This window comes from Drosophila guanche, unplaced genomic scaffold, assembly GCF_900245975.1.
Source record: "Drosophila guanche unplaced genomic scaffold, DGUA_6, whole genome shotgun sequence".
NCBI classification, from domain to species: Eukaryota; Metazoa; Arthropoda; class Insecta; order Diptera; family Drosophilidae; genus Drosophila; species Drosophila guanche.
Window position 1 is genome coordinate 1,362,152 of NW_022995756.1, and position 27,530 is coordinate 1,389,681.

A 27,530-nucleotide genomic window follows, 5' to 3' on the forward strand; every position below is an offset into this window, starting at 1 on the left:
ATTCTGGGTCTCATAGAGTCTCTTCAAAGACTCCTTCTCAGGCACAGGGCATAGGACAACTACATTTCATTATTTATTTTCTGCCTTCGGTAATCCATTTCTGTATACCTACTTATGCGACATGTGTAAGGCTCTGTGTCCCAGCCACTTAACGCTACTTTGGTGTGCTTAGTGTGGTTTTTATGCACAATTTGATCAAGGGTGATGAAGATCGCCCTGACTCGTTGAAGTGCATAAGCGTGACGATTTCAATTATTTCAACGATAAACTTGATTTCCTTATTCATTACAAATACATTGCACCCTGAATGGAACGAACTACTAGGAGGTGATATACTGGCCATTCCATTCTGAGATTAGTCCTATGCCTCAGTAGTCTGTAAATTAAAACGCCAAATAAATGTCAAGAGCAATGAGAACATGCTTTAGTAGTGGTAGTAGTGGTAGTAGTGGTAGCTTTAGTAGTGCCTTACCTATTCTGATCCAGAATCTATCCAGAATAATAAGTGGAGACTTAACAGGCCATCAAAAAAATATTAGAAAAGATTTCACTGCTAGTATAGATCAATTATGTTAAAAACCTGACACAACAACAAACTGCAGTCATTATTCGTTGATCTATACAAAAGCGTGCCTACATATTAGTTAGATTTGTGATAAGAACGGCATTTATGTTGATGTCCTTTTTTCAAGGAAACTCCAACTCCAACTATGTTCGGTTTTTGCAAATTTTCTGTAAAAAGACCCTAGCAAAAACTATCTATCAGATGTTCTTGTGGGTTGACAAACACAATTCTCGAATCTGACACGATGGAGAAATAGAGAATTGAAAGTTATAGATAGTAAACTTTATGCCTTTAATTTTATCGACCGAATTGGGGAAATTCCTAGGGAAAGGAAAATATATATTTTTTTAGCAGATTTTTGGCTAAATTTAGCAAATTTAGCAGAAAACTTATATCAGAACTCAGATCTGAAGAAAACATATCAGAAAAACAATCGAACAACCATCTCACAGCTCGAACGGGAAATATAATATTTCTATCTTTGTCGATAAAAATATATATAGACACACACACACCTAAATTCTCAATATGAAAGGAATCAAGCGGAGGACGGCAAAAATAGCAAAAATTTAGACTTACGGGTCATAGCTTTTGTTCCCGTTATATATGTACCCTATTGGTTTACCCGGACTCGAAGAGAAAATATGGTATATTGTAATTGTGGGGAAAAACGGATGTACATATGTAACGAACAGAAGGAAACGTTTCCGACCCCATAAAGTATATATATTCTTTATCAGCATAAATAGTCGAGTCGATAGAGCCATGTGTGTCTGTTTTGTTGAGCGCCTTGATCTCAGAGACTATAAAAGCTAGAGCCACCAAATTTTGCATCCAGACTTCTGTATGCTCACACTGTTACCAGTGTATTTCAAAATTTCGAGCCGCCTTTTTCCGCCTGCGAAAAGGCGAAAATCTGCTGCATCCACAATGTTAAAGATAAAAGAAAACTAGAAACGCCATTCCGTAGGGAAGGAACATATCTATCAGATCCTCGAATTGGGATCAGATTATATCATTGTGCTTATAAAAGTCTGGATGCAAAACTTGGTTGCCCTATCTCGTATGGTCTCTGAGTACTAGGAGCTCATAGGGACGGGCAGACATGTCTATGTCGACTCGGCTATTGATGTTGTTCAAGATTTAATTTATTGGGTCGGAAACGCTTGCTTCTGTGTGTTAACTTTGTTCCCAACAAATACAATATACCCTATTTACTCATCGTACCGAGTATTAAAACATGTTTATTGCATTTCTGTTTTGCTGGAGCGGCATTCTGCATGCATTTCTGTCCCCCACATCCATTTCATTACTCATTTATTCAATTTTTAACAGATTTCTATTTGTAAACCAACACAAAACAGTGTAACAACTTTCTTCCGACGGAAAATTTAGCGCATCTAAGTTTTTTGTTTTTCTATGCCATAAAAAACCTACGAATAAATGTTTCAAATTGTATATAAATTGTTAGCTTGCGGGAAGCATTCATTACGTATATAATATTATTTTTAGTCAAGAGGTCTCTTAAAACGCGTAAAGGTAAGCTTGAAGTTTTTCAGAAGAAGACTCTTTCTGAACATAATCGCTAAAATAATTGCGCCATTCAAGCCTGTATTTTGTACCAGGGTTCAGAAAAAATCATCTTATGGCATAAACATAAAATATGATAAAGCAAATTAAAGAAAATGAACAAAAATAAGGTAGTACACTTGTCTTCTCTTTTTGCAAGTTGCACTAAATAGGGTCTTCACTGAAGTCAGGAAAGTGTGAAAAACGAGATTTGTGTGTTTTCATAGATGTACACTCTTAAAGGTCGCTGTTAAAATCGTATCACCCTTTTGTTTTCAGTTAGATACATATAAATCATGCATTTTCTGTTATGATTGTTTGTTGGTTTCTAATTCGTACATTTTTATATTGTTTTAAATTTCTCAATTGTACTGTTAACAACACAAAAACACAAGTAATTAATACTCTACTTACAATGAGGAACACCTAATTATTTATATAATTTAAATCATGCAAATCATGCAAACACAAAACTCCATAAACAGTATCTATTATGTCAATACACATAAATGAGTATCTTTTTTTACATATAGTGCTTAATTAAAAGACCTGTAGATAGAAGCAGAAGCGAGAACCTCATGAACCTATGATATGATAGTTTATAGTTTAATTTCATGGGTCATCCCTTAAAAATCAGATGAGAATTCTTAAAATTATAAATGAAAACATATTTTACCATTCAGTTAGTTTTACCTTCACTCAACGTATTTTGTCAAATTTATCAAATATATTCCCAATATTCATAATTTCTTTTTATCTATTACGTTTACATAAGTGTACCTTTGTCCGTAAAACGAACTGAAGAAAAAGGATGAGTTAAACATTTTATTGCAGGTCTGCTTCCAAAGGACCTGATACCTATTATACAATCCTTAAAGGACAAAACCTTAAAGGAAAAGGGTGAAATTCGATTGACCAACAATAAAACTTCTGAACCCATAAAGCATTTGTTTGCCATACAAACCCTTTACCATGAACTATGCGCTCAGCAACAGAAGTACACAAACTTGGCTACATCATTTCGGAAACTGATGCTGGTCAAGATGATATGTACTGCATACATGGTCCATGCATGTATCTTATCTGATCTTATATATCTATATATCTTATATATCTACATTTTAAGATATACATTTTTTAAATGTTTTAGCTCGCTCTCCTCTCTACGAGGCAGAGAGTGCAGGAATTGAGCCGCCAGCAACATTGCTGGAGGGGGGGGGGGGTCTAGTTCTTATAGTCTCTGAGAACTAGGCGCCCACCAGGACGGACAGACAAACAGTCAAAGCTGTATCGACTCGGCTACTGATACTGATCAAGAATATATTTACTTTAAAGAGTCGGAAACGTTTCCTTCTGTGTGTTACATTTTTCGACCACAAATCTAATATACTTCTTTTACTCTTCGAGTGCTAGATATTTATATCCCAATTTATTGTTAAATACAATTACTTGGCTAGATTTTTAACTTAAATAATAGGGAATTGTCTAGAATTTTAATACAGGTAAGAAACCTATTGTTGGACGGATTACTAAGAAAAATATTAAAAATTACAGCTTCGGTTTCGAAGCAAACATACTATAGATTAGGGGCTTATTTTTATTGGAAACATTTTTTTCAACCTTGAATATTTGTTGATACCTTAAGACCAATGAGAAGTAAAGTTGCGGGGCGCTCCTAAAGTCGCGCCTTTACGTTTATACCCGGTACTCTTTCTGTATATGCATATGTATGTATGTGACCTTATTTCGAGTTTTGGTTTCAACATATTTAGCTTAATCTCTAATTTACATCACTTCTAAAATCAACACGCCCTCTTAGTTCGTTCTCCTCTTTCTGCAGCAGAGATATGGCGGCTCTGGCGGCTTCCACAAATACAATATCTCTATCTACTCTTCGATTTATTTTTCTCAAGGAACCAAATTGACTATTTCTGATAGTTTTGGGGTCTTACAATTTTTCAATGAGGTGTAGTTTTTTTTCTATGCCAGCACTTTTTTTTAAATTTTAAAGACTGTTTTTTTTTACGGATAGATAAACAAAGAGGTAGATTTTTTGTAGATAACTTAAGTATCTTAGTTTTGGTTGTAAAGAACACTGCCATTCTGAAAATCTATTTGGTGCAGGTACAAATTTGACCTAAACACGTAGTGGTTTTAATTTAACGTCTGGGAAATATTAGGCTTTGAAATACCGACTCTCAATAGATTTGGATGATGTCTTCAATACCCTCAACGAAGAAATTTTATATATTTTAGGATATCATATTTTTCGACATTTCCTGAGTTTTTAAAGTCAAAATTTCGTTAAAAAAAAAAACCTCACAAAAATGATAATTTTTGCGTTTGAAATCATAATATTTTCCAGACGGTAAGCTAAAATCACGAAGTGTTTGCCTATAGATGCACTCATCAGCTTCATATAATGGCTAAGTTAATTACAACCAGATTTAGGATACTTAAGTTATCTACAAAAAAAGAAGAGCTACCTCTAAAAAAAAGCTAAGAAAAAGTTCTGCCATAGAAAGAAAAAAATCAGACAATTTATAAGCGTCATAAACTTCAGAAAAAGTTTGGTTACATGGGGGAAAATTGTGTTGGGTAGTGTAATTAGAGCCAGCAGATTAGATTGAATCATGATTATAGCCAGAATGAAGAAATTCATTTGCAGTGTCTGTCCCATACTCCCTCTCATTCTCAGTCTCTCGCTCACTCTGATTTGTGCAGTGGATCTAGCGGAGCGAAAAGTGAGTATTGCATAAGTAAAGCATAAGTTCATATGTACATACAAACATATATACTGACTGAGTACCGGGTATAAAACTTAGGACGCGCTCCAAGCCGACTCACAACGTTCCTACTTGTTTCTTTTAATTTGTTTTTTTTAGAGGTTTTTAAAGTAAAACAGTTTGTCTGCAAGACGAGTGGGGTGATTATTACGCGAGAGTTACAAAACAGTCGGAGGAACCGACTTTGCAAAAGTGTAAGCGATAAAAAGAGTTTTAAACGAGTTTGTTTTAATGCAAATTATGTGGCTTGTAGGTTTTGATGCCATCCAATGAAACGATACACTTCCCGACACGATTTTGCAATAAAAGTTTAAATTCGGTTTAGTAGTTTTACTTGCGAATTTGATAGATTTATAAGTAAGCGTCTCTCACAGCATTAGTCGGATGGAGAAAGTCGTTAAAATGGGATGTAAAGATGAGGAGCTTTGGGCAGAACCAATGATATGCCAGCCCTGGACTGCTGCTTAGCCAAACATCATTATACTTTGGAACTAAAAATTTAATCAATTTGTGTCCGCTATTTAAACAAAATCGCACACTCTGCGTTGCCAAATTCAAACCATCTATAATTGATCGTTTCGTGTAACGCATCTTGTGCTTGGTCTGATAGCGATTAAATAGCCAGTTTTCGCAGGACTTGAGTAAATTAAATGAAAATATGTTTAAGTCTAGAGAAATTTAAAAAAAATGGGGAAACTTCGATTGATGATTTCATTGGCTTAAACGATTTTGTGTATTAGTTTTGACATTCAGTTTTTTTCCACAATGTATATATGCTATTTTTTTGAATGTATAGTCAGTTAAGCTATTCTATTACCTTTTGAAAAAGTGACATTAAAGTGATTTATATAATTTCCACTTCCCATCACTCTCTCAGAATACCAAAGGTGAAAATGCTTTACCCAATTTATATTTGTATATTAATTATATATGTATATTTTTTGCCAATTTGTAGTAAGCATGGAAATCAATCATTTGTATATACAAAATATTAAAGCTTAATTTGCAGGTGGCTGTTCAGAGAAAACAATTTTGTTGTTTAAAATACATGTAATAATGATGATTCGATCTGATCCAGATTTGTTAATCTGGTGGGCATGGTCATTCTCTATGATAATGGGATTTCTCGTATCTTCAAAATTGTGAATGCCTCACATTTTGTTTCTTTTTTGGGGGCAGAAGGGGTCGTGCGTATGACATCACAGAGGTCTGGATGCAAAATTTGATTGCTCTATATTTTCTAGGCTGTGAAATCTTGGCGCTGAACACGATTGGCAGAAGGACAGACAAACGTCTATATCGAGCCTATATCGACTCGGCTATTAATGATGATAAAGAATATATACATGTATCTTATAGGGTCGGAATTGTTTCCTTACGTGCGTTACACACATCCACTTCGACCAAAATACTTATATAGGCCTATAATATTCGAGTTCCGGGTATAAAAAAACGAGAACACGTCCCGTGAGACGCTTACGCGTCACAACTTTTATACCTGGCACTCAGTCAAATTTGTCAATTTTTAAATTTTTTCTTCATCTGTCATCTACATCAACAACACTACTCACGCCAACACGCTCCTTTAGCTCGCCACCCTCCTCTAGACCCATGCACTGCAGAGTCAGGGCAGAGACGCGGCAGAGGCAGAGACATGTCTGCGCCAAGCAGAGTGTGAATGAAAGAATGTGCAAAAAACAAAAATAAGCTGCGGGACGGGGTGGGTTTAGCCACTGAAAAGTAATTTCTTCATTGTGGCCTTAATATTAATCCAATCGGACCCAATGTGGTGATCTGATAGATATGGTCATTCCCTACGGAATGGCGTTTTTAGTTTTCTTGTATCTTCAAAATTTGGGGTTTTCGCCCTTTTGCGGGGGCGGAAGGGGGCGTGGCTCATTTTTGAAATACACTTCTAACAGTGTGAGCATATAGAAGTCTGGGTGCAAAGTTTGGTGGCTCTAGCTTTTATAGTCTCTGAGATCCAGGCGCTCAACAAGACGGACGCACAGACAGACATGGCTCTATCGACTCGGATATTGATGCTGATCAAGAATATATATACCTTATGGGGTCGGAAACGTTTCCTTCTGTGCGTTACATACAACCGTTATTCGCACAAATACAATATACCCTATTTACTCCTCGAGTACCGGGTATCGGTATTTTAAGGTTTTCCCTACATATGTCATCTACATCTACATCACTTCTCACACCAGCCCGTCCTTTTAGAACGCTCTACTCGTCTAGAGGGCAGCGCACTGCACAGAGCTCGGAGGGGCTGGGTAGCCACTACATATGAAGTTATAGCTCTTATAGACTCTAAAAACTAGATGTCAAACAAGACGGTGATGTGTAGCTATATCGACTCGGTTATTTATGCTGATCGGAATATATTACGGAGTTCGAAACGTTTCTTCCCCCTAAAAATCTACCCTTCAACTATTCAAGTACCGAAAAGGTTTTTCGAATGATTGGTACAATGATCGGCCAGTACTGTTCATATGGTCTAATTGTTGCTAAATACTAAATACCCATAGCCGGCCATTAATTCAGATCGAAAAAATGTCCATATATATTTCGTTATGTTCGTTACTAATGTATATCTGACTAAGATTATAATACTCCTCAAAAATATTAAACAATTATGGTGATAAACTGAGCTCATATTATATGCATACGGACGGACACAATGGCTTGACGTGTTTTCCATAGAAGCAATAAAATAAATTTATACGAGGCTCCATCGGCGATCATTTTCCGAATCAAACCATTTAAAAATTGTTAATGGCATTTTTTTTTTGTATGGAAAAAAGTTTATGTTACTTTATAAAATAGCACCTTTCTATTGTTTTTCCGTAAAAAAAACTACGAGTTTCTAGTCCTTGCCACAGAAAATTATATAGTTAGTTAAGAAATGTAAAGTTACAAAACTATTAGACAAATTCATGTAGCGAAAATACAATGGTAGATCTTGTTGACTAGTGTTACTTATATGATTATTCGTCTGATACTGAATCATTTTTCCAAAATTTCGGTTACTCAAGATCATATATTAAATACATGTATTTACATATACATATAAATGTATACATAAATAGTTAAAAATACTAGTATAAATCGTTCAACGCTGAATTAATTTTCCGAAGGAGTACAAAAATACATGTTTTAAACAGCAATTATTTTGTAAAACTGAAAACTGTAATAACTATCTTTATTAAAGTTACAATGTGATCTAATGTTTATTCCTGGTGAAAAAAAAATATGATAAGTCTTTAATCCCTTCTCGCTATACTTTGTTTGGGCGTCTCCCCAGAATTTGTATTGAGAAAGAGATCAGCTTTTAAACGGCTTTCCAGCCGTGGTCGCTGGAGTTGACCGTCGTCACCGTCGTCGACTTGCAATTTCGATTTTAATTACCATTGCATATGGATTTCACTCACTTGATTTTTTTCAAGAAAGAGTTGAGGAATCCTTTTAAGTAAACAGTGCTGCTAACACAACTATAATATTTCTTATTCACTGATGAACTATTCCAAAACGGAATTTTAAACCATTTTTAATTTGGCTAAACTTGTTACGACACTTAAACAAAGCAATTTAAACATTGGCTAGGGCAGGATGCTCGATGCAAGGGCTTATTAGCTAAGGGTTCAGAAATATATAATATTTCACAAACACAATTTAATATTAAACACATGCACACACATAGTAAGCACTGTAAGAACGTGCGAGATTTCCTAATCATTTACGAAGTACAGGCATAAGATCGTTATTAGCAAAGCAAGTAAAAAAATATAAATAGAAAGGAAATAAATCGAAAAAGTACAGTATTTTTAAGGCATTCAACACAAACTGCATATAAATTGAACAAGTTTGGTATAAAAAAATCACACTTTCTGTTGCTAAGACGTATAATGTTTTCGGATGGAACTGTAACATTACAATTTTTGTACATTTTAAATAAATTTCAAAGATCTGGATTATTGTAGCTTGGGTCTCAATTAGATCTTGTGCATTATGTAGAACACTTCTACTTTAAAATTAACATGCTCAAGTTAAAGCTTTTTAAATGACAAATCAATAAGATCTAATAATGGCAACACAACAAGTTAATTTTAACTTTATATTTAAAACGAACGTTTTCTTGATCTACTCTCGATAATTGAAGTCGGAATATAGACTATTTCTGTTTGTCCTTTGCCTTGCAAAGTACAACCGGCATTTCTAGGGTGACGTTTTTTTTGCTTGAGTACTATTCGTAAAAAGCCATAATACAAAACAATACAATATACATTTTTTCGAAAAAAATTTTTTATTAAAAACAAGAAGGAATGTCACTACTTTTATACGCTGTATTCAGTCAGTTAGTGTACACATATGTATGTATGTATGTATGTATGTAACCTTATGATTTTAATCGAATTTTACATTATACATTTTTTTTGCTACTAATCTATGTCATCCACATCTACATCACTTCGCGCACATCAACACACCCTTTAAGCTCATTCTCCATCGAGTTGCTGGATGGGGTGGGGGATAGCCACCAAAAATTGATTTCGTAATTCTGGCTACAATAATAATACGATCGCATACAGATTCTTCAATTTGGTAGATATTCTCGTATCTTTAGATACGTATCTTGTGGATTCCACAGAGTTTCGACTTTGTGGGGGAATATTATAAAATACACTTGTAACAGTGTGCTATCACGTCAGTCTGGATGCAAAATTTAGTTTTTTGAGCTTTGCTAGTCTATAAGATCTATGCGCTTTTAAAGACGGACGGGAAGACAGAAATGGCTATTTTTGCTGATAAAAAATATATGTAAAACGTTTCCTTCCGTGCGTTACGCATATTGCTTCGACCAAAAATAGCATTCGAGTACTGGATATAATGCAAATAATATTGATAAAAGAGTATATTTAAGATCATGCGCGTTATTCAAAATATAATTGCTTATTCAGTTAGTCTAAAATATGAAAAGTTTCCAAATGTTAATGAAAAAAGTACTTTTGAATTAAAACTTCACCAGCTAAGTTAAATCCATGTAAAACTTAAGAAAAGTTCATGCAGGGCCATTTACAAGTAGGTAATTGTACTTTTGAATTACCAAATTAAAAACTTCACCAGCTGGTTTACATACATATATCCATGTGAAACAAAAGGTAAGTTCATGCAGGGCCATTTACAAGTAGGTAATTCTTATTTATTTTTATTTTTATTCTTGTTCTACCAAACTAAATAATTTAGAAGGGACATTCATAGTGCTCAAAGCGCTGAAAATTATTTGAAATAAATAAACAAGTTAACATGCCATGAAAGTAAGCATGCAAAATGCAATTCTTAACTTGTTTAACAAGAATAATCATGTAAGTGCACATGTTCATGGTACATATGTATGCATGCATATAGATACGCATGAATTTCAGTGTGTAAGTATGAATATTTATGTGTGTAGTTCAAGCAAGTTCAAATAAACGCCAAACAAATATGTTTTTTTTTTATATACTCAATTTTTAACTAAGTGGTTTAGTTAACAAAAACGAAGTCAATCAGATTTATTTGTTAGCTTTAGGAACAACACACAAACTAAACTTTTTAAGGGTCTAAAATTAAAGAAAGTTAGATTAGCACCTTAAAACCATCATAGGTCCAACTTCCTAATTTTAAGATGCACGTTTGTACGTCATATGGAAAATATTCAACATCGATTGAACAAGACGATTTATAGACGGCAGGTGGTTGCCAAATCACAAGTCCATTACTATAGACTATTGCTTTTGTCATAAGTGTGACTTCATAATGACCATCAGCACTGAAAAATATATATTTTTAGCACAACTCCTGTTACCATGTAAAAATACGCCAATAATGTGATTTGCGAACTAATATACAAATTAACCATTATATTTCATATCAATTTATACATATGTACTTAAATATGTATTTTTTTAATTAAATCATCGCAGGGATGATTGCATTTTGATCGCAGTTCTTACTGAAACATGTATGTATGTATTCAAATATATGGATACAAATTTATATAGCTTTACATATACATATCTGTATCTGTATATACATATGTATGTATAATTTATGTAGTTAAATATTACATCCAGACATATCTTTAAAGGAATACACACATACAAAAAAATAAAATATTTTTTTATTTTAAAATTCTTTAGTTTTTATTTGTAGTGTCAACAATTCACTAAAGTTTCCCTTTTTTTTTTGCAAAAAGGACATAGGTTTTGGCTTGGTGTCGCATGGCCCATTTCTTGGAGTAGGACATTGCAGAACAACATTATAGAACACATATACATGTGTAGAATTGTTTTCTCACAGAAAGTATTCATGTGTATATTGTTCATATCGCTTTACGTTTCCCAATTTTATCGTTGCCCTAATCGAAATGTTCTTCCGATCATTCAAAAAATTGCAAGTGAACTATCAGAGTACTAAATAATCCCAGAATGTTTCGTTATCCCATTATAATATATTTTAGATTTATACTCATAAAGAACAGAAAAATGACACTATTAATTAACGAGGCTATTATAAAATTGGTCCGAAACTTGTAACGCACAGAAGGAAGCTATCTTAACGAAATTGCATGTATAGATGGGTATATGGATTTGCTTTCGGCATTGATCTGGTCTTAGCAGTCTATATATATATAGGATACCTTAAGCGTAATCGAAAAATTAGAAACCTTTTTTAATAAACGCCAACGTCATTGACACATAGTTCTGCATGCAAAATTGTCAATTCTTTTTTATTATTATTCATTCACCCGATATTTTTTAGTTATTTCTTGGTACAGTAGTGGTACACGAGTGTCGGGGATGTAGACATTGAATAAACTTATATCTGGGAGACACGGCTAAGCCTAGTACGTAGATTACAAAACAAATGATGCCTATGAAAAAATTATGCCATATGGGACAAGTTGTTCATTCTCTACGGTAACAGTGCTCATTTTTATTTGTTAATAGTAAAATACACCTCTCTGAAGCTCTCTGTCGCTCTTCCCAAGCACATCCTGGGCCCCCCATTATTTTATGGGCTCGAGAAGAGTAGCCGATGGCGATGCTGCCCGGGCGCCCGACGACGACCGCCATAAAGATATGTTTTGAAGAACAATAACATGGACGAAAGTAGCGAAATACACGAACAAAATATAATGAGGAATAATGATCAGTCTTCTCTGAAAATTTGGTTACTCTAGCTCTTATGATCTCTGAAAACTGGGCGTAAAACCGGCAGACAAACATAGCCTTATCGACTCGACTATTGATTCTTATCAAGAATATTTATGAATACTCTATGGGCTCAGACGTCATTTATCGAGTGATACAGGGGGATAAGCGGGTGGCGGGTTTGCTCTCCAAAAATATACACTCGGCTTTTTGCAAGGGTGGTTCAGGCTAGGGCTATAACCCTGACCCAGTGCGGCACTACTTGCTCTAGGAAACAGCGGCATCACGAAAGGATCGCCATCTGGCCTAACTGTACACCGGTGGAAATGCGCCTATACGCTCCCAGTGAGGACGGCTGGTAACTGGTCCTGGTACGGTCAAGTCTCTTCCGTGGATGCTGGCAAATGGGAGCCGGGCGGAGAGATGAAAACTATTGTGAAATTACTCCAATCCAAGGTGAAACTGTGAAACTGAGGGTGTGCCTGGTTGCTAGTATGCGGACTTTGGAAATCTGCCATACCTCCATTTTAAATTAAGCTTGCCGGGGCTAGCGGGCTACGCCTCGGGTGACCAACCCCTTCCCGCCAACCCTGGGATCAAACATGTTAGATTTAAATATGGGAAATAAAACCGCAAAGCATCCCGATACTCTTTCTAGAAGACGAGGTAGGAGTCTCAGTAGGCCCGCCGTCCTCGGGGACGATAAGCCAATCGGGCCAGGCGAGGTGTCTGCCAAGCAGAGCGTCATCGCGGCTGGCGAAGCAAAGTAAGAAGCGGGACTGCCAAGACAGTAGGCATGTGTCTTACATCCTCTCGAACGAAGAACATGAGTTCAGGGAGTCGGTCCAGGGAGGCGATTGGCCAGCTCAATCCTCCCGGTGTTCTAGATAGGCAATCCGAAAAGGGCGCAGACAAGGCCCCAAGTAAGCAGCAATAAATCCTCAACAACTATGAATGCGATGCATTTATGTCGGCGAGGAGACAGAGACCCCCGAGAGCGATGATGATTTAGCAATGGCGGAGGCGAGTCTCAGGAATGTTCCTGACACTCCTTTAGGGAAACAGGTTCTCCGGGCTGAGGAGTCATTACCTTTCGTACCTGAAAACACAGGTAAAACAAGAAACTGCTATGACATTATATTAACAAAGACCATACATCAATGAGCCTCGAAGGCCAGGCGAGCTCGCTGTGGCTATGCACAACCTACATGGGACACGAGCAGCCAGACTCTCCTCCTCACGCGAGCATACGCACCCTTATCGAGAACGCGAGGCCAATGAAATCAGCCTGCTAGTGGCATGCCATGCCAACGCACACCGTGAGAACATATGTACATATATCTACTGACCATCAAGTTGCTCATGTAAAACTTGATTTTCTCACGATACAGGAGGATACTGGAGGATCGTTGAAAAGGGCAAGGAATTTTGGCCAAGGTTTGTTAATTGTGTAAGGAAAAAAAATATAAATATGAATTAACATACGTGCATATGTACATATACAAATATATATATGTAAATACATACAAATATATCAATTTTGCTAATTGTGCGTCTGCTTTACAAAACCAGATTCAGATAATGGAGTGTAATAAAGTCCTGAACCCTAATGGGAACGTATAAAACGTATAATAAATCCTGAAGAAAAATGAATTAATTTAGATTATGTTGTGTTTAGAACTGCCACCATTTACCGAGACTATCAAAATTCTAAAATTAGTACCATTCTTCATTATTGCTTTTTATACCTTTCTCACAAAAAACAGACATCCGAATATCAACAACACATAAATGTAAATTATATATATGGATATATTTAAATCAGAAGAAAAAGTTGTAATTGTAGTATTTTTAATTTATACCAGCGGTCAATCCTAGTTTCACCGTCTCGCATGGTGGTTGCATGGGGAGAAGATCCTTTTCATTTTATTTGTATTTTGCAAAATTTGTGAGTTTACAATATTTTGTTGACAAGACGGGAACAGGCTATATTCTGTTATTTCCCTTAACATCTGTTGATCCGTCTCCCTTCCCGCCGACCCGAAATCTCCCATTTTTCCGTCTCTCACTACGCTTAGTGTGTTTCTCCCTCGTACGTATTTTCAATTTCACACACTACTTAAGTATTTAAGATTTTAATTATTTCCAACTTTGTATACAATCACATCACAATTATCCGCATTATGAAATATGCGGTTTGTGGCTGCTTCCTCAACATTTCAGAAACTTATTAATTAAATTCCAAATTAAACGAGTAGGGACGCGTGAGACTTATATACCCGGTACTCAGGAGAACTTCTGTACCTTAAAGGTTTTTTACGAATTTTATATTTCACATTTTTTCTACATATGTCTTGCTAAAAGAGCGTGTTGGCGTGAGATGTGATGTATATGTACATACATCACGTTTCATCTAGCCGCCCTCCCCTAGAGCAGCACACTGCACGAAGCAGAGTACGGAATGAGAGAATGTGCAAAACATAAAAAAAGCTGCAGGTCGGAGTGGGAGTGATCCAATCCATCTAATCTCAATTCGGTGAACTGATAGATGGTCATTCCATACGTAATGCCGTTTTTAGATTTCACTTATTTTCAAAGTGTGAATACAGCAGATTTACGCCCTTTGTGGGGGCGGAAGGTGGCGGGTCTATTTTCTAAAATCTGTCGACTGTTCTTCGGCATCGACGTGCACGACTTTCTGTTGGTTCCATAATTATCCTCTCGACCGAAAATAAAAATGTTAAGGGAGTCGAAAGCCCTGGAAAATCCTACATTATACTTTCTTATACACCACTATCTACTCAAAGCGTTCACTTGAATTGACATTGAAAGTAGATTAAAACCAGGCCTTAGCCTGACTCAATAGTGTTATTGAATTTTGATCTCAAACGGCTCATAGATTTAAAAAAAACGAACACAACTTTATTATATATTATTATATATTATTATTATATTTACGTGTAGAGATTTGTCTTATCTTATCTTTGTCTTAAGTTCTGAAATTGAGTGATTGGAAGTTACTGTCAATGAATGGTTCAATGTTAAAAAATGGATTAGAGTTTTGTAAAATAAAGAAATCTTGGCTTTGTAATATTTAAATTGTCTAGCCTAAGAGATCAATGCGGATTAATACGAAATTGTACTGTCATAAGCACCGAATGCCGAATAAGTTTTCAAAAAGGATGTTTAACTTTGAACGAATTCAAAAATTGAATTCCATAAATGTATGTACTAGAACCCTAATCTTTACCCAAGTCTTCCTGTAATTATAATCCGAAAATTCTGCTTTAATCATTTTTAAGCATGTTTATCCAGGTACAAATTTTCAATTACTAACAAATAACAATTTAAATCTATTTCTTATGTAAGTTATACCTAAAAAATACACATATTTAACTGGAAATATTATACATGGGAATTTATAAGTACCAATAGCCGGCCTTTAATGTGACGATACATTACTTAATTAAAAAACAAAGAGAATAACTGTATGCACGAGTGCATTCAGGTGCATAGAAAAGTTATTTTATATGTGAAATTATGAATTATGAAGAATATACCTTAAATTCTGCTTATGTGTTCAAAATCAAGTTAAAACAGATGGGCATTTAATTTATTAAATTAAGTGTAAATATCTTATATATAATTATACACATAAAAAGTAAAATAATAATCAGTTTAAAAAGGTAAAATATGTTTATTTATTTTATGTACAATATTATGTAATTACCATTGTAAAATGAGAAAAAATATGTAGCAATTACGAAAACAATGGTAACTAGAAACTCAAATAAGAGTGAATGATTTTACGATCTGTCTTCAGTGCATTAAATATTTCTATACATATATATTATTTTTTTTTTTTTGTCAGCAAGTCAACCTGTGTACGTCTTAGATATTTTCAAGTACTTAATATACAAAAATAGTAGAATAGGTTAGAATTCAAATGAAAATTTTACGTAAATGCAATTTCGGAATATAATGTATTTGGAAGGTAAGTCAAAATGCTGCTTCCTCTCAAATATTTGATTTTGAAATAATATAAAACAAATAAATATGCATTAAACCAAAAAAATAATGATTCTATAAATTAAAGGCAGATTTTGACAGACCTACCTTAAACCCGTCATAAGTCCAACTGCCAAACTTTAGAACACATGTCTGTTCATCAAATGGGAAATATTCTACATCTATCTCACAGGATGACTTGTATATAGCTGGCGGCTTCCATTCGACTAATCCTTCAGAGTAAATTGTGGCTTTTGTTGCAAGAGTCACTTCGAAGTTACCATCAGCACTACATTATATTTATTTCAATATCCGAATCAAATATGATTACTTTTTTGTATGTAAGGTATATTATGTTAATCGAGTGTTTTTAGATAATCTAGTTCTTTAAATCAAGCTATCATCATTTCTGTAAATGTTAATTTTAAAATTTAACTCATCGTACTTGTTTATGTCTTATGTATGTATATCTTGTATGCATACACAAATCTGTTTGTATGCGTTTTTGTGCGATAATTCTGTAATTTTAATAAAGATGACAATTACAGTACCCGCCAAGTTTTTTTTCTCAAGGAACCAAACCAACTTTTTAAAAACTATCCTTTTTTAACAGTTTTTTAGAGGTAGCGCTTCTATTTTTCATATATCTCAAGTAGCTTACATCTGGTTGTAATGAACTGTGCCACTCTAAAAAGCTGATAAGTGCATCTATAAACAGTAAACAAACAATTTGTGGTGTTAGCTTACGGTCTGGAAAATGATGAGCAATACCTTAAACGACGCCGAATGAATGCATCTACCAACAAAAAAAAGAGGAAGGGCGAGTGAGACGCTGCTTACGCGCCACAACTTTTATACCCGGTACTCAGTAGTACATCTGTACCTTCGTGGTTTCTTTTACACCCGGTACTCGAAGAGAAAAATGGGGATTATTGTATTTGTGCACAAAGTGAATGTATGTAACACACAGAAGGAATCGCTTTCGTCCCCATAAAGGATATATATTCTTGATCAGCATCAATAGCCGAGTCGATTGAGACATGTCTGTCTGTCCGTCTGTACGTACGGCTGCCCGTCCGTCTTGTTGAGCGCCTGGGTCTCAGATACTATAAAAGCTAGAGCCACGAAATTTTTCATCCAGACTTCTGTATGCTCACACTGTTACAAGTGTATTTCAAAAATAAGCCACGCCCCCTTCCGCCCCCGCGAAAACCTCCCAAATCTACAATTTTGAAGATAAAAGAAACCTAAAAAAGCCATTCCGTAAGGAATGGCCATATCTATCAGATCGACAAATTGGCATCCGATTGGATCATTATTATAGCCAGAATGAAGAAATTAATTTGCAGTGGCTAAACCCACCCTGTCCCGCAGCTTTTGTTGTTCTTTTCACATTCTCTCGTTCACACTCTGCTTCTGCTTCACTGGGCCTCTTCCGTCCCTCTACCTCTTCCGACTTTTAACCCACCCCGTCCCGCAGCTTATATTTGCCTTGTTTGTGTGCGGGCGCTGCCTCTGCCTCTGCCGCGAGTCTGCAGTGTGTAAGTCTAGGGAAGGGCGGCGAGCTAAAGGAGCGTGTTGGTGTGAGAAGTGTTGTAGATGTAGTTGAAGAACAAATTTAAAATTTGACAAAACACCACAAAGGTGCAGATGTAGTACTGAGTGCCTGGTATAAAAGTTGTGACGCGTAAGAAGCGTCTCACACGTCCCTTCTTGTTTCATTGTCAACCAATACGCGGGAGTATGTGGGAGTAAGAACTTGGAACATGAAATTTGTTAAGATGTTTGTTTTTGGCCTCATTGTACAAATATATGTGGTAACGAATTTAAAGATTACTAACGCGCGGCATGAGTAATTAACCTTCAGAGAGATTTATTTTTATTTAGCAAAGAAAGAAGACGGTGCCGAATTTTGAAAATGCAATTGTTCTACAATTGGAACGTAACCAGGTGAGCCCATCATGTACTTAGATCATCGATCCCGCTTGCTTGTAGGCTTGCTCCAAAATTAAATATAGTCTATACTGGCCATCGTACTATGGATAATTTGACCACTTTTTGTGGCAAAAATTAACAACTTGGAAAAAACAAATTTTTTTCATTTACATTTTTGACGATGAAACATAGTGAATAGTGAAAATTTGTATTATATAAAAAACGCCATCTTCAAAAAATGAACAACTAGAAGATAATGGGACACATCCCTCAGAACAATATTTTTCAGGAGCTTTCGTTATAAAATAAAACTGTAATGGGTATCAAACGCTCCATCCTGAATATCCGTTCAGTTGGTTCGATTGCCCATAGCTTCATAGCTTTAGACATATGCCACAAGACATACGACAATTTAGGTGCTCGCTGATGAAGTAATTTTAAATTTCCTTTCTGTTTAACTGCTAGCAGATTATTGTTCTTTGAGTTCTAGAAATGTTGGGCATAATAGCACTGTAATTATTCAAAAGTGTCTTAACTTCAATATGCTTTATACAATTGTATACGAATTTTGACAGACTGCAAACTTTTATGGAAATTGTTTCAAGTTTCAATAATTTAAATCAATGGAAAAACGAATAAAAAAATATGTTTCTTTTTTCTCAGAGTTTCGCTCTCAAAACTAGTGCCAGGTATAACCGCTTAAATACAATGGAAATTTGCATAGTCTTTAGCAATTTTCTTATTCACTGAGTTGAATATTGAAAAAAACATTGCAAAATTGGTAGAAATATATTTCGTATTCGCTGTATTCGTATTAACAGCCGTAAGCACTTCAAACTTTTAAGATAACATTTTGAATATACATAAACATATGTACATATAAAGCTGCTAGAATTATTCTAATTTAGGTACTTTTAAAAAATGGGGTTGGGCTAGAAAACGTGGTCTGCATAGTGCATTGGCTGCACACGTTTCCTTTTCTGTAACAACTGCCAAATAAAACGAGAAGGGACGTGTGAGAGGCTTCTTACGCGTCACAACTTTTATACCCGGTACTCACTAGTACATCTGTACCTTATTGGTTTTTCAAATTATAGATTTGAAATTTTTTTTTTGTACATATACATAATTTTTCATGTCAAGACGCGCTTTTAGCTCCCCCCACTTGTAACAGTGTGAGCGTACAGCCATCTGGATGAAAAATTTGGTGGCTTTAGCTCCAGGCGCTCAACGGACGGACAGACGGACCGACAGATATGGCTATATCGACTAATATATACCCATAGATCCATATACTTTATGGAGTCAGAACCGTTTCCTTCTGTGCGTTACATACATCCACACAAATACAATATACCCAATTTACTCTTCGAGTACCGGGTATAAGAAGAGAAGGAACGCTGTGAGACATAATCGAAAAAAGCGCAATCTGCGTAGAAAATAGCTGTAAATACATATGTGCATGCATTATTTTTTGAGGAATTGTACATTTTAAATATATGTATAAATCTCTATCTTCGCACACCCTTACACCCTTTTAGATCGCTCTGAAAAAGTTTTTTTTTTGTTAAAAATTGCGATATGTCCTTGCGGCCGATCGGAAACAGCTGGATACACCCTGCGGTTACACTGCTTCGTCAAGTGTCTTTTCTTTGCATATTTGTTAAATTAAATAAAACGAATTTCTCTAGGTGAAGTCCCTCTTCCCAAAGCTATGGAATGGATATGGAAATGGACAAAAGTAACTAAATAAAAAAATTTATTTATTTGCGTCTGCGATACGCGTTTTGCTAAATTGTTGTTCGACCAGTTGACAGGCCATTTTTTTTGGTCGAAGTTATTAGGCTTCAAATCTAGTACTCAGATCTGAAATAAGTTTTTCTGCGAAAATTTTCAATATACGAGTATTATGCTAGCGGCCGAGTGGGATCAGGGGGATATGCCCTACGGTAATACTGCTTAGTTAGCTGTCTTTTGTGTCTTCTCATCTCCCAAAAATTTTTGGCTTTCCAATCTAGCCTGTGGCATCGCCGAGTCAAAGATTTCGACTATTGATATCTAAGCGTGCTAATCTAATCGGCTAGCCACTGCCTTTGAAAAAGTAAAAGAAAATCATGAATTATACTTCGGTATAACACATGTTGCATGATACCATGTTCAAATGGGCGTGAACTTTTTGTTGGTGGATCGGAATTTATAGTAGTTTTAAAGGTATTTAACCCCTTTTGACAATAAGTTGCTATAATCAATAGAATGACTGAAAAAGCGAAAATTTCGAAAGTCCTGCTAGTTTTATAAGTGTGTTCCTTTTAGAAACAGTTATTTGTAAGAAAATGTACTCTGTAGAACATCTAATTTTTATCGGTGTTCAGTTTCTTTGCAGTGGACGAATTTGAGATATGTTTATGGCTGTGTATAAGACGATATATTGAGACGAATTTGAATATCTCAGACTTTGTGGTAAAAATCACAAGTTTTCCGATATATCTTATTTTACAACTATATAAGTTAGCAATTTGTAATGTATATTGTATAACAATCAGGCACGAGCTCTGGTTTTCACTTACTTTTGCGTTCAACTTTTTTCCACAGAATATATACTTTTCGTTTTGTTGGTGCTCTAGGATGATCAATATATAGTGCTATAAAAATGGGTTTCGCTAATTGTAACTGAGCTCTTATTTCGCTTAGAATAAAAACGGAATTGTTGACAACTTCTGGATAAGGCAGTATGATGGATTGACAGTCTCGAGGAGTATGTGTCAATCTACCAGTATCCCATGATGGTTTGAGAAACTACAGAGCACTGTACTCCGCTGGGCCTGTGTAGATCTGCCAACATTGCCATATTGATCGAAACATTTCAAGAATGTTGGTTTTCTAAAATGTCGGTATAGCAGAGGTACAGTAGTACCTTTCGATGTTGCTCTGTCTTTATTTTTTTATTTTGTTTATTCTGATTATAAAAATGATCCAATCTGCTTGAGAAGCAGATACTGTGTTTTTGTTTTCCCATCTCTTTGAATATCTGGATGCCACAGATTTTCGTCCTTTGTGAAGGCTAAGGGGAGCCCAAACTTTGAAATGCACACTTGAAGGTTGTGATATCAGTGCAGTCCGGACACTAAACTTGGTTGCTGTAGCTCTTATAGTCTAGTTTTGCAACAAACAACATGGCTGGACGTACGGACGGACGGACAGACAGACAGGGCCATATCGCCTCGGCTATTGATGCTGATCAAGAATGTAAATATTTATTAGGGTTGGGTCGGTTCCTTCTGTGCTTTACATACTTCGACCACAAATCTAATAAATACCTAAGCTCCTTGAGAACCGGTATTTTTTTTACGCTTTTTACAATTTCGAATTTTTTTTTTTTAAATGTTATATTTTAATTGTTATTATACACAATTATTATGTTTAATTTTGCAGAAGATAATTCAAATAGTATAGTATATAGTTTCAACAAGTATATTTTTTGTGAAAGTGAAATAGTGAGCTTCCCGAATAACTGCTATTAAATAGAGATTGTGAAGGGAATAAACGAAGGGAACAAACTGGAAAACGACTTGTACCATTTTAAACAATTCGTACTGAATATTCAAAAATCGGTGAATCTCAATTTTCTAACAAGGTCAACTCGATTTGAAAGTCAATGTATTAAAGGCGGGCAATCGTACATTAAATACAAATTACCTACGCTGAAATTGATGAAATATTACAGTTATATGGAGCCTCAGCACCACTGAGAGCAGTTTTATGACGTGATTGTTGCGATAGAAAACTTAGCGAAATAAGACCCATAAGAAGAGATCGTTGACCGAATTCAAACCTTTGTAACATTTCATTATGCTCTGAGCAATATTTAAAAATCTTATTAACCTTATTTTATAGAGCCACATTTGCTTATCATATTTTTATTTACACTATTTTCATTGTGGATACCATTTTAGCGAATCGTCTAAAATTGTTCTCTTTAATTGCAGTATAAATTTACGAAGCTTGGACGACATTCTATTTAAAGTCTTTATTCAACTTTTATTCTATGACGTACAACGTTTCTTCTATTGTCCAATTTATAAAACTCAAGTAAAAGGTAATTTAGTTTAAAGATTATTTTCATTTATCTTACTTACTTGTTATAGAGAACGATATCTGGTCTCCAAATATGATCAGATGGTACATGTAACATATGCACTCCTCCATACTCTTTAGGCTCCCATCGAAGTTTGTAATCGTACCATGACTATAAATTTAAAATGTTTTAAAAAGGTTAAAGTGAAAGTAATAAGCGATGAAATAAGACAAGACAGAGCATAAATTAAATTTTCGCGAGGGTACTTAACTTTTATACCCTGTTCTCAGTTGGCATAAATTCCTGAGCATGTGTTTTTTTTCGAATTCTATATTTTGGCTACACCTATGTACACTTAAATCTCTTTTGACACCAACACGCCCTTTTAGCAGCGAGGCACAGTTTGTGAGCAATAGTGAAGACACAAGCATAGTCCGTGCTGCTGGAGGTGTTGGGGGGTGGAAACTCCAAATTAATGTCTTCATTCTGGCCATAATAATAATAATCCCATCTGTCTCCAATTCGGCGATACAATAGACATGGCCCTTTTCCATGAAGCTGCGTTTTCGGATTTTTTATATCTGTATGACATATTTTAGACCTTTGATTTGGAAAAAAAAACTTGATTCTGTGTGATGTCATATGAGTCTTTACGCACAATTCGGTGACTCTATCTCTTATAGGCTCTGAGAACACGGTTTCAAACAAGACTGATGAGCAGACATACACGGCTTTATCGAGTCGACTATTGATGTTAATCAAGATATGTATATTTTATAGGGTCTGAAACGGTTCCTTCTGTGCGTTACGCACCACAAATCAAATATACCGCGTAACTCTTCGATAATCGCGTATAATAAAGGACAGCTTATTAGTTATCTTACCTGCTCCACCCAAAGATTGGTGGTCATAATTTGATTTTTTAAGTTCTATAAAGTAAAAATGAAAAAATTCGTTAATCAACACAAACATTTAAGAAATGTATGATTAAATTCGGTGTTTTTATTTGTTTGCTCAAGTGCGTTTGCTTGTTGTAGCTTTATGCCAAAAGTTTTTTTATTTATGTTATTGTTTGAAATTGTAGAGTAAAGTAGATTGGGGCGATGCGGGAGCGCCATAAAGCTCTTGGTTAATTCGACCAGCTTCGCCGCCGTAAATAAATTGTACGGTGTAAGATAAATTGTAACGATGATGGAAAAAACGAGAAGGGACGTGTGAGGCGCTTTTTTAAGCGTCACAACTTTTATATCCGGTAGTCAGTAGAACATCTGTACCTTAACAGTTTTATTTCAAATTTAAAATTTTGCATTTTACATCTTTTTTCTACATCTTCATCCACATCTACATCTACATCACTTCTCACGCCAACACGCTCCTTTAGCTCGCCCCCTCCCCTAGAATCACACACTGCAGAGGCAGAGGCCGCACACTGTGCGAAGTAGAGTGTGAATGAGAGAATGTGCAAAAAACAAATAAAAGTTGCGGGAAGGGGTGAGCTTAGCCACTGAAAATTAATTTCTTCATTGTGGCCATAATAATGATCCAATTGGGATTGGGAGGCTCTCAACAAGATGTTCGGACAGACGGACGGATAGACAGACATGGCTCAATCGACGCGGCTATTGATGCTGCTCAAGAATATATATACTTTATGAGGTCGGAAACGTTTCCTTCTGTGCGTTACATACAACTGTTATTCGCACAAATACAATATACCCTATTTACTCTTCGAGTACCGGGTATAAAAAGAGTCGTAAGAATATTACCGAATCGAACTCAGGTACAGCCGCCCAGACACCTAATTAGATTTTCTTGATATTGTTTGTAAAGAAAAACTCTTTTAATATTGCACTTGTATTTTGTATAGTATTATACAAAACTAGGCGAAGCGCTGTGGGGCCGCATAACGTCGCGCCTCTACTTGTATAGCCGGTACTCATAAACATACATACATATATACATACATTAACATATGTATGATTATGATTTTTATCGAATTTTAAATAGTTTATGGCTACATTTTTCTCCATATCTCCATATCAGATTTTCACCTTTCTGGAGACGAAAAGGGACGGGGCGAAATTTTAATATACACTTTTATCAATGTGATACCGCAGCAGTCTGGATTCACCAATAAGTCTTCCAGTCAGAAATTCCGTAAGGCTAACATGCGAAGAGGCTGTGTGCTTTTTATACCCGGTACTCTAAGAGTAAATAGGGTATATTCTATTTCTGGGGAATAACGGTTGTATGTAACGCACAGAAGGAAAATGAAGTATATGTATTCTTGATCAGCATCAATAGCCGAGTCGATAGAGCCATGTCTGTCTGTCCGTCTTGTTTGTCGGCCATATCTAACAGATCACCAATTGGGATCCGATTGGATCATTGTTATGGCCACAATGAAGAAATTAATTTGCAATGGCTAAACCCACCCCGCCGCGTCTCTGCCTTGACTCTGCAGTGTGTGGCTCTAGGGGAGGGTGGCGAGCTAAAGAAGCGTGTTGGCGTGAGAATTGTTGTTGATGTAGATGAAAGATGAAGAAGCCGGCCTAAATGCATAAAGCTCAAGAGAGCCTTTCTGTTTTAAGTTTTAGTAGAATGCAACGAAATATACCAAGAGCTTCATGTGTACGCTACTTTGTACTCACCACATCAATAAGCTGTGAAAGTTTTAATTTAATGCACACTTTAAGAACATCTGTGGTGTTAACAACAGGCCGGACCAATTTGTTGTAGTTGCTCAAGAGATCGTCATAAAGCCGTTTTGCATCTGGATTGCCTGCAACAGCTCCATGTACCATTAGAGCCGAAAAAATCCAAGCTCTTAACGTTTCGCCTGATGTAGGCTTCATAATAAATATTCTTATGATTTCGATTGTAAGCTCTAAAATTTCCTTACAATTTGAATCTTAGAACGTATGTTTTTAAAATATTTTTGGTAGCTATAGGCTGTTCTTCCTCATAAGTAATATCTGTAAAAAAAAATATTGTAAACTTAGAATTAATTAAAAACGTGTCAGTCAGATTTAAGAACATTTTGTTTCAATTTTTTCGCTACATCTGTCATCTATGTACATTGAAATATCTTTTGCCAGGGAAAGTTAGGTTGGTCAGGTGCAAAGAACATGGCAATAAATTTGGTCGGCAATTTTTCCTTCTGTATGTATGCATATGGATCAAATTGGATCCCAAAAAATAAAATATCCCTAAATTCTGTGAGATCCGGGTAACATGTGAGTAACATATTTATTTTATCTTTTATTTTTCTGAAACCGTATGCTTTTATGTGCGTCAAATTCTTGGATGATTGGACGATAGGGGTGTTACAAGTTGGCTTGGTGTCAGCGGGGCCGACGTTGCCCCTAGATCTCGCCCCAGGGCTGGGTAGTTAACCTTGTCCGTACCCATACGTCCGTACGTCACGCCCGTGTAGCTTCTCCGAGTAAAGTGTGCGTGCGAGAGAGAATGAGCAAGACCAAGCAAAGCTGCTGAAATGGCTGCGCCGAAATTAAGAAGCAATTTTGATTCAATGTGACATCACATGAGCCTTAACACAAAATTTGATTACACTCGCTCTTGTAGTCTCTATGCGTCAAACAAGAGGGACAGACAGACGGGCGGATGGACGGACAGAGAAGGCTATATCCACTCGGCTATTGATACTGATCAATATGTATGTACATACATATACGTTACAGTGCGTTACGCACTTTCCTCCGACTACAAATGCAATATACCCTTTAACTCTTCGTATTTGCCATGTCTAAATGGATTCGATGTCTTCTATGACCTCAATAAATACATAGAAAAGGAAATAATAATAGTTATAGACATAGATGAGGCCTTCGGTTTAATATACACATGTTCTTAAGAGTTACATACGTATATTGTAGAAGTTACTTATATATATAACGTGTATCTACACAGTGAGTAACCAGTTTCGTAGTTTTGTACCCGTGACTCCTGCTACCCCCTGTTACCGAGTGAAACCTGTGTCTATAAAAGTGTCTATAAGAGTCACAGAAACATCGTATTTGAAGCATTTACAGCATGCTCCTAAAAAACGCGACAATGAAATGATTTTTCAGTTTTTAGAATGCCATGATATGTTCTGTTTGCTCTTATATCATTGAGTGCTTTTTTATACCCGGTACTCGAAGAGTAAATAGGGTATATTGTATTTGTGCGAATAACGGTTGTATGTAACACACAGACGGAAACGTTTCCGACCCCATATAGGATATATATTCTTGATCAGCATCAATAGCCGAGTCGATTGAGCCAAGTCTGTCTGTCCGTCCCACACCACCCACCCACCCCGTCCCGCAGCTTATATTTGTTTTTTTTTGTGCCGCGAGTCTGCAGTGTGTGGGTGTGACAAGTGTTGTAGATGTAGATGACTACACCGCTAAGGTGCAGATGTAGTACTGAGTGCCGGGTATAAAAGTTGTGACATGTCCCTTCTCTTTTAAATTGTTGTTAGGTGAATGTGAAATCCTCGATATCGCCGGACTTGCATGTCGCAACAAGTATATTGACACAATTGTATGGGAAGGTAGTTGTGGCATCAGCATATTTTTGGAGTTCTCCGATTCTCTGCCCGTTCAGTTCAAAACACAGTCGAAATTCCATCAGTTAAGCATAACGGCTACTTTTTGCTTCCCACTCTAACACGACAGTTTTTTGAGGCATTGCCAAAAAAATCGACACCACCCATTATCTTATTGTAGGCGTGTAGAATCTGTGGCATTGGTATATTCTTTATTTTTCTGCCTTCCTATCTCATCGATTTTTACAGCTCATAGGCTCGATCCCTTGATGATTCGATAAATTAGATTCAAGGAGCTATCGTTCCAACAGACAATCAATCAACAATTCATTCTTGTCGTCGAACATTCATATGTATAAACCAACAAACTACGCTCTCTTTTTTTAAAGCTATAATATCCACAAGTGGAATAGCGCAAAGCCCAGTACTTTAATTCAAACCAGATAGGCTTTCCTTAAGGAAACCATTTCTATCGCGGAAGAGTCTCAGGCGACTCGCCAAGGAGATTAAATTGATCGCCAGCGATATCGCTTTCTTCTCTTTTTCTGATCTTCTGTTGGGCGAAAGTGAGCCAATTCCGCGACACTTCCAGAAGAGTCGCCGAGGAGTCTTTCGAAAGTGTCGCCAAAGAGTCACTCATATGTTTGAGATATGTAGAAGAGTCTCCTGAAAGCATCACAAAACGTCGCCCAGAAAAGTCTCCTAAATACAAAAACATTTTTTTTAATTTGAAATTTATTTAGGTTTACCAAAAGAGGGCTTCTTAATACATAAAAATGTAGATATATAAATTACGAAACTAACGCAATTAGGACCATGTCCTACTTTCATTATC

General features: G+C 36.0%; 1 protein-coding gene and 1 long non-coding RNA gene across 10 annotated transcripts in view; one reads left to right on the forward strand and one right to left on the reverse strand.

The window, feature by feature from the left end:
- LOC117590199 (acetylcholine receptor subunit alpha-like) overlaps window positions 1-27,530 on the reverse strand; it is a 53,904-nt gene that overhangs the window by 25,291 nt on the left and 1,083 nt on the right. For 3 of the 9 annotated variants that reach the window (XR_004574268.1, XM_034282641.1, XM_034282643.1), the window contains exons 2-5: window positions 24,795-25,118; window positions 23,028-23,072; window positions 22,205-22,314; window positions 16,242-16,422 (exon numbers count right to left, since the gene is read on the reverse strand). Coding sequence is in view for 6 of the 9 variants with exons in the window: in XM_034282641.1 (XP_034138532.1) it covers window positions 16,242-16,422; window positions 22,205-22,314; window positions 23,028-23,072; window positions 24,795-24,998 (540 nt within the window). In the remaining 3 variants the exon portion in view is untranslated. Of the gene's footprint in view, window positions 1-10,560; window positions 10,742-16,241; window positions 16,423-22,204; window positions 22,315-23,027; window positions 23,073-24,794; window positions 25,119-27,530 lie in introns of those variants that run through there. The other 6 variants (XM_034282642.1, XM_034282645.1, XM_034282646.1 and 3 more) reach the window with 3 other exon arrangements.
- LOC117590200 lies at window positions 4,883-27,356 on the forward strand. The gene is made up of 4 exons (XR_004574269.1): window positions 4,883-4,893; window positions 5,132-5,141; window positions 16,949-17,012; window positions 27,345-27,356. It is a non-coding gene; the product is annotated as an uncharacterized LOC117590200 (long non-coding RNA).